This window comes from Nicotiana sylvestris, chromosome 8, assembly GCF_000393655.2.
Source record: "Nicotiana sylvestris chromosome 8, ASM39365v2, whole genome shotgun sequence".
NCBI lineage: Eukaryota > Viridiplantae > Streptophyta > Magnoliopsida > Solanales > Solanaceae > Nicotiana > Nicotiana sylvestris.
Window position 1 is genome coordinate 23,156,337 of NC_091064.1, and position 9,032 is coordinate 23,165,368.

Here is a 9,032-nt window from a genome sequence, read left to right on the forward strand (position 1 = left end):
AGGTGAAGTATGAGCATCAGAGACCGGGTGGCTTGTTTCAGCAGATGGTTATTCCCGAGTGGAAGTGGGAGAGAATCACTATGGACTTTGTAGTTGGACTTCCTCGGACTTTGAAGAAGTTCGATGCTATTTGGGTGATTGTGGATCGGCTGACCAAGTCTGGGCACTTCATTCCTATGTGTACTACCTATTCTTCAGAGTGGTTGGCAGGGATTTATATCTGGGAGATTGTTCGATTGCATGGCATTCCTATTTCCATCATCTCAAATAGAGGTACTCAGTTTACTTCACAGTTTTGGAGAGCCGTGCAGAGAGAGTTGGGTACTCAGGTAGAGTTGAGCATAGCGTTTCATCCTCATACGGACGGACAGTCCAAACGTACTATTCAAATATTGGAGGACATGTTGCGTTCTTGTGTTATTGACTTTGGAGGTTCATGGGATAAGTTTCTACCACTTGCAGAGTTTGCTTACAACAACAGTTACCAGTCGAGTATTCAGATGGCTCCATATGAGCTTTGTACGGGAGGCGGTGTAGATCTCCGGCTGGTTGGTTCGAGCCCGACGAGGCTAGACTATTGGGGACAAATTTGGTTCAAGATGCCTTAGAGAAGGTGAAGGTGATTCAGGAGAGGCTTCGTACAACGCAGTTACGACAGAAGAGTTAGGCGGACCAAAAGGTTCGAGATGTGTCCTACATGGTCGGTGAGAAGGTCTTGCTGAAGGTTTCACCCATGAAGGGTGTTATGAGATTTCGGAAGAAAGGCAAGTTGAGTCCCCGATTCATTGGGCCTTTTGAGCTGCTTTGGAGGATTGGGGAGGTGGCTTAAGAGCTTGCTTTGCTACCCAGCCTGTCGAGTGTGCATCCGGTATTTCATGTTTCTATGCTCTGGAAGTATAGTGGGGATCCGTCTCATGTTTTGGACTACAACACAGTTCAGTTGGATGATGATTTGACCTTTGATGTGGAGCCAGTAGCTATTTTGGGTTGCTAGGTTCGGAAATTGAGGTCAAAGGATATAGCTTCAGTAAAGGTGCAGTGGAGGGGTCGGCCTGTGGAGGAGGCTACCTGGGAGATCGAGCGGGAGATACGGAGCAAATATCCTCATCTGTTTGAGGCTTCAGGTATGTTTCTTGACTCGTTCGAGGACGAACGTTTGTTTAAGTTAGGGAGGATGTGACGACCCGGCCAGTCGTCTCATGAGTTACCGCTCCATTTCCCCTATTTTAGCTTCTTTACGCTTCGTTATCCGTGTTTTATGTGATCGAGTTTATTAGTTCGAGTTCGGAGAGGATTTGGTAAGAAATGAGACACTTAGTCTCTTTTAAGAAGGCTTAAGTTGGAAAAGTCAACCGGATGTTGACTTATGTGTTAGAAGGCTCGGAAGTGAGTTCCGATGGTTCGGTTAGCTTCGGGAGGTGATTTGTGACTTAGGAGCGCGATCGGAATGGGTTTTGGAGTTGTAGAGAAGATTTAGGCTTGAATTGGCGAAATTGATATTTTGGCAAATTCCGGTTGATAGGCGAGATTTTGATATAGGGGTCGGAATGGAATTCCGAGAGTTGCAGTAGCTTCATTGTATCATTTGGGATGTGTGTACAAAATTTCAGGTCATTCAGACGAGATTTGATAGACCTTTTGATCGAAAGCATAATTTAAGAGTTCTTGGAGTTCTTAGGCCTGAATCCTATATTAAATTGGTGATTTGATGTTGTTGTGAGCGTTCTGAAGTTTTGAACAAGTTTGAACTATGTCATGTGATGTGTTGGTACAATTGGTTTGAAGTTTCGGGAGTTCCGGGTAGGTTCCGGGATGTTTTAGTGCAAAAATCATAGCTGTAGCAGGCCTACAGGGGTTGCAGGCCCCAGAACTCACCCATGCGGTCCGCACAAAATGAGTGTGCCCGCGGTGAGTTCCGTTCGGACCGCACAAAAATGGATGCGACCGCAGTAGGTGTCATGCGGACCGCACAAAATGGTGTGCGGCCGCGTGGGGAACGATCTGCAGGTCCTACTTTAGAAGCTCATATCTTTTGATCTACAAGGGATTTTGAGGTGATTGAAAAATGAAATTTGTAGCCCTTCGTGTTTAGTTTCCAGAAAGGTACAGATATCACTATTTGGACATCTGTAGAAAACGTTATGGCCAAAATACTAAAGCCTGTCACTGTAGAGGGAGGCCTGTGTGGCCGCACGTTGCCTTTGTGCGGACCGCACTGGCTTGTGCGGACCGCGTGTGTTTTGGTGCGGCCCGCACTAGCTAATACCTGAGGGGTACCTATTAATATGAGGTTTTGGGTTTTATTTAATTTTTTGACCTAGAGAGCTCGGATTTTGGCGATGTTTCGAAGGTTTTTCAAGAAATTCATCGGTGTAAGTGATTTTAACTCAGATTTAGCTAGAATACATGAATCTATCACTAAATTCATCATTTAATTCGTGATTTGAGATGGAATTTGGGAAGAAAATTGTGAAACCTTTAAAAAATGTAAAATGGTGATTTGAAGGACCAAATGGTATCGAAATTGGATAATTTTGGTATGGTTAGACTCGTGAGGGTATGAGGATTCTGAAAATGTAACTTTTACCTGATTCCGAGACGTGGGCCCAGGGCTCGGGTTTTGCTAATTTTGAGATTTTTGATATTTTTCGAATGTTTTCGCTTGGGCTATGTTCCCTTAGCATATTGTGACGTATTCGTTCTGATTTTGGATAGATTCGACGCACGTGGAGGCCAATTCGAGGGGCAAAGGCGTCACAAGCTAGAGAATTAGCCACTTCGAGGTGAGTAATGGTTGTAAATGATGTCCTGAGGGTTTGAAACTCCGGATTGCACATCGTAGTGCTATATTGAGGCAAGATATGCGCTGGATGATGAGCGTGGGGTCTTTCACTACTGGGGATTGTGCCTTGGTCCATCCCGATTGATGACTTTACTGAATATTTGACTGAAATTCATTTGTATCATCATGATTTGGGCTGATTGCCATATTTGGGCTTCGTGCCAACTATTTGAACCCTTCGGGGATTTTTATCGCTATTTCCTCACTACTTGACTTATTATTTGAACTCAGTCCTGTTTCTATCTACTGTTTTACAAACTCAGCCACTTTTACTCAGTTTTGAAACTAAAATGATATTTCTACATCATGTTTTGGGCTGAGGACTACCGTTTTACTAATGCCCAAGGGGCTTATGATAATTTCCGGACTAAGCGAGGCCGGGGGCCATATGTGAGGATATGCTGAGTGATATGAGGTCGAGGGCCTGAGATACTATTTATGCCATGCGGTGGCTTGAGTGATGTGAGGATATGCTGAGTGATGATGCCACGAGGTGGCTTGATATAGCGCTTGGGCCGTAAGGGCCCCCTCCGGAGTCTGCACACTCACAGTGAGCGCGGGTACCCATGTGATTTGAAACAGTGGTAACAATGACACTGTATGATGCAATTTGGTCAGGTAACAATGGCTGATCATTATGCTGAGTGATTGTGAGGTAGCCCGAGGGGCTGATACTATACTGAGAGTGAGCGCGAGGGGCTGATACTATGCTGAGCGATTGATACTGTGCCCGAGGGGCGGATTTCTACTTGTTAATTACCTGTTTTACTTGTTTTAAAAAGGAATATCAGTTGATTTTTTCACTGATTTACTGCTTTAAGTGATTTTACTGCTTTATATGGAATTGCTTTGTGCCTTTACGTGTTTTCATACTTTCAGCCATTATTTGTAATTATTACTCACTGAGTCGGAGTACTCACATTACTCCCTGCACCGTGTGTGCAGATTCAGGTATAGCAGAGTCCGCACTTGAGCGCTGATTCCTTCTAGGCTAGGTAGTGATTTGGAGTTACGAGGTAGCTGTTGACGTCCGCAGCCCCCTTGTCTCTCTTATCCTCTATCATTTATGTTTTCTTCAGACTGTTGTATTGGATTCCGTACTTTGTAGACCTATAGCAGATTCTGTAGTAGCTCATGACTTGTGACACCCCGGTTTGGGCTGTGTCAGGATGGTTCCTGCTGTTATTATCGTTAAATTCCGCAATTTATGAACATTATATTATATGTTACTACTGTTTTTGATGATTAACTGTTTAAAAGAGGTGTTCTGTTTTGGTTTGGCTGGCCTTGTCTCCGCGAGAGGCGCCATCACGACCGGGTTCGAGGATTGGGTTGTGACATATATATATAAGCTATATTCGATATAATAATAGCTAATGCACTGATACTTAGTGCATAGTATAGTGTAAATGTATATATTATATATATAAGCTATATTCGATATAATATTAGATAATGCACTAATACTTAGTGCATAGTATAGTGTAAGTATATATATTATATATATATATATAAACTATATTTGATATAATATTAGCTAATGCACTGATACTTAGTGCATAGTTTAGTGTAAGTGTGTGTATATATATATATATACACGATATAGTATTAGCTAACGCACTGATACTTAGTGCATAGTATAGTGTAAGTGTGTGTGTGTATATATATATATATAAACTATATTCGATATAATATTAGCTAATGCACTAGTACTTAGTGCATAGTATAGTGTAAGTATATTCGATATATATATATATATCGAATATACTTACACTATACTATGCACTAAGTACTAGTGCATTAGCTAATATTATATCGAATATAGCTTCTATATATATATTGATGTGCAACATCATTTTCTCACAGATAATGTTGAAAAAGGTCTTATCTACATGAAGTGTTGCAAAATAGAGGACCAAGTAGCAGATATCTTCACCAAATCACTGAGTAGAGAGAACTTTGAAAAGAATCGACGAGCATTGGAGTTGATAAAATCAAACTAAGCACCAGGTCCCTCGATGATTGGCTATGGAAGAATGAACAAGTAGAACTGCTAAAGAGTGTTTTATGGAAATTTCTAACTTATCTCTATACCTTTACAAGTTAACACGCATGGCAGCTATAGAGCAAACAAGTAGCTAATGATGTTGTATCTTGGTAAAAGGATGAGGCTCACATTTACAAAACTATTTTAGGGAACCTGGTTCCTTTGACTCAGGTTAATAGTTCCTTTTTACTCTCATGCACATTATAAATGGCTATAAAATTGCCACATCATTAAATATTTCCGTCTCTCTCTTATCTCTTTAAAACTCAAACGTCACACCCGTTATAAACTGACCCGCCTAACCAGTAAATTATACCCGTTTGTAACCGGTCCCTCACCCTCTCTAAATAACCCCAAAAGATGACAATTTCCCATCTATCCACATCAAATACAAATATTTCCTTTATCTATCAAAACAAACCCTCTCTTTCTCGTGTCTTTACTTCCAACCTCCACTATGCATCAAAATCCATAAATTTCAAACACTTCCAATGTCATCCCTACTGTGTCTTCGTCTCACAAAGCACTGGAATGAGAGTCTGAGTCCCAACTGTTACCTAGTCAAAACCCCATACCAGACCAACAACCAATTACAGTTTCTTCTCCAACCCCATCGAGTTCTGGTTCTCACCGAAGTCGTTAGACCCAAATCCCCAAAAGATTTATTGCTGAAAACCTCTCCCTCTGCCTAACTAAAAGAAATGGCAGACAACGAATCATTAGACGAATATGAGGGGCAAGAAGTCTCGAGTCAACAGGTTGGGAAAATTTCTGAAGCCCAACAAGATGTTGTTGGCAGTGGTGAAATATCAAAAGTTCCCTGTGTTACCATATGTCCTTAGTTTTGTTGTACCTTTGTTAAAGTGATCAACTTGTAATTCCTACTTAGCTTAGCTAGAAGCATTGTGTAGGAAATCATCTATAAAAGCATAAACCTTGTGCTTGTCTCTTGACTAGAGTTAGTCGAGTTGTGAGATTTGTAATAGAGTTATTTCAAAAAGGCTTAAAATAGAGTTATTACAAGTAGGTGAGGGATTAAGAGATTAATTCCGAGGTTACAATAGTTTTTCATTTGAAGTTCCCTCAGTTAGTGAAATTGAAATTCTACGAGTGTAGGTCATGGTTTTAATCCCGTGATTGGGAGTTTTCCACGAAAAACTTGTCGTGTCATTTACTTATCTTTGATTGTGTGCGTTCTGTTGGAACTGACAGAGAATCAGGTTCTCTATACAGTTTGGGGGACCCTAAGTTTCTATCAATTGGTATCGGAGCAGGTTCATTCTATCAGGCTAAAACCTAGAAATGATTCACATGGCTGCTCCACCATACTTCAAAGAAGGTCAATCAACCTACAGACCACCAAGATTCAATGGACAATACTACGGATTGTGAAAGATAAGGATGTATGATTTTATCACAGCTGAAGATTCAGAGCTCTGGGATGTTATTTGTGATGGACCCTTCATCCCTATAAAGACTACTAGCGAGCCATTAGTGATAGTTCCAAAGTTAAGGAAGGAGTATAACGATGCTGACCGTAAAGTTATACAGAAGAACTTCCGAGCAAAAAATATCCTCATCTGTGGTATTGGACCAGACGAGTATAACAGAATTTCTGCCTATCAATATGCCAAGGAGATCTGGGAAGCTCTCCAAACCGCACATGAAGGAACAACTCAAGTCAAGCAGTTAAAGATCGACATGCTCACCACTGAGTATGAACTCTTAAGGATAAAGGATAATGAGTCCATTCAGGACATGCACACTCGATTCACCTCCATCATCAATGAGCTTCACTCTCTAGGAGATATCATCCAGGGAAAAACTTTTCAGGAAAATACTTAGTGTATTACATGGTTCCTGGGAAAGAAAAGTCAATGCTATCATAGAGGCAAAGGATCTGCAAAAGCTGACCATTGATGAGCACATCGGGAATCTGAAGAGCTATGAAATGAAGAAAAATAAGGAACATGAAAGAAGAGAAACCAAAAAGGAGAAGAACCAGGTCCTCAAGGCCGACAACCATGACTCAAGTGGATAGGATGCTGATATAGCCTATCTGACAAAAAGGTTTTAGAAAATTGTTCGCAGAAACCGAGGCATTCCAAAAAAGGGTAGCTCCAACAGATCAAAAGGCTATGAATTGTGCCGTAAATGTGGGAAGCTAGGACATTTCATCAAAGCCTATCCTTTGCACAAGCAAGACTAGTACCAACACAACACAGACAAAATAGCTAAGAGGAACCCGATTCCTAACAGAAGATTCAAAAGAAGAGATGCTGCCGACAATGTTGTGAAGCAAGCTCTTGCTGCATAGGGAGATTCCCCTAGTGAATCTGGGGAAGATGATGAACAAGGGGACACCTCCAGGATGGTTGTTGAAAGCGAAGCTACTAAATATGACTCTATCTTTGCATTGATGGCAAAATCTGATGAGGATGAAGATGATGATGATGATAAGGTAAATTTTCTGGACGTTCAAAGAAATTTGAAGTCTTATTCTCAAAAAAGCTTATATCCTTGGAAAATGTCCTGATTTATGTTTATCATAATCTCATTAATGACAAAAATGTGTCAACTATGGAACTAGGAGAGATTGAACATGAGAGAGATGATCTGGTAGTCGTAGTAGTTGACTTAATAGAAACTATTGAGGATTTAAAAAAGGAAAATGATGCTTTAACTGAGAAAGCTTAAAACATAGATCATGAGAGAGATAACTTGTTGGTGGTAGTTTTGGATCTTAAAGAAACCATTGAGGAACTAAAAAGGTTAAACAACTCTGGGAACAATCAAAGGGAAGGGAAGTTGCAAGTGAGGCACACCTTAAGCTTGAAAATGAGCTAAAAATGGTGAAATCTAGTCTGTGTGCTGAACTTGAAAGAAACAAACAACTTTAGGAAGATCTAGGCAGAGTTAAGAATGACCTAGAGAATATCTTAAGTGGGCCTGGTCCTCTAGTGCAGTCACTGCCATGTATAAGAATAATGGGGCGGAATAGGCAGGGAGTCGATAACTAGCTTTGCACACTGTGGTAACACTGGGCACTTTAAAGAAACTGTAAAGCTAAATTTCAATCCTAATAGAAAAATAAAGCTTTTGTTGAAAAAACAACTACTGCTAAAGAACGTGGTCTCTCAAATAAAAATGTGTGATGCCTGCTTGGACAAGATGAAGTTTGATTCACCCTTTTACCTCACTACAAAGGACCCAAACTTGTTTGGGTTCCTAAGTCTAACCCTTTATTTCCATGTGTAGGGAGCAGTGAAACAAAGTGTCCAAAGATGGTATATGGATAGTGGCTACTCTAAGCATATGACTGGAAGCGCCGATGATTTCCTTTCACTCAAAACCCTGCAAAGAGGGAGTGTGTCCTTTTGCAATGGCAAAAAGGGATACATTCTGGGAGTAGGAAGAGCTGGAAAGACACCCACTCATTCAATTGAGAATGTGTACTATGTGAATAGCTTTAAATATAGCCTACTAAGTGTGTCTCGAAAACGGAAAAAAGTGGAATTCTTATCAAAAACTTGCACTGTTACAAATCTTATAATTGGTGAAGTGGTTCTGATGACAAAAAGATTCAAAAATATGTATGTTGCTAATTTTGAGTCTTTAAACAATGGGAATCTTACATGCTTGAGTGTTGTTGATGATTGATAACGTCCACAACACACCTCGATAGGAGATGTGATACGGCCGTATGCAATATAATTTACCAAACGATAAGTCGGGGTCGAATCCACAGGGAGTTATAAGGGGTGTTAGGAGTATACACTTGAAAAAGCGAATGGATTAACCAAATTTGCAATTCTAGAAAAAGTTTTGATTTCTACTTGTACTGTTACTCTAATAATGGTAAGCTAAGGAAAAGAAACTAGAAATGATCAATTGTTTTTGGTGTTTACGAAATAGTTAAAAAGCCTAGGGATGTGATCGCTGAATGGGTTAAAGATGTTAATACTTATTTTATTGATTGGGGTATATTATAGCTCTTAACTCTAAATTACCCACTCAATACCTCTCGGTTAAAGAGTGATTTTGCCTAATTTGGCTTTCTCAAGTCCAAATGAGTATCAAATAAAATAGTTGATATAAGCTCAAGTCGGGTTCTTACTATCTCTAGTTGGAACCCTTTAATTA

The 9,032-nt window shown here is 40.3% G+C and overlaps 1 protein-coding gene across 1 annotated transcript; it reads left to right on the forward strand.

The window, feature by feature from the left end:
- The first annotated feature begins 6,290 nt into the window (after positions 1-6,290).
- LOC138874787 (uncharacterized) lies at positions 6,291-8,549 on the forward strand. The gene is made up of 4 exons (XM_070153571.1): positions 6,291-6,604; positions 6,708-6,894; positions 7,207-7,350; positions 8,148-8,549. Exons 1-4 carry the CDS (start codon positions 6,291-6,293, stop codon positions 8,547-8,549), a joined length of 1,047 nt encoding a protein of 348 aa, XP_070009672.1.
- Positions 8,550-9,032: the final 483 nt, after the last annotated feature.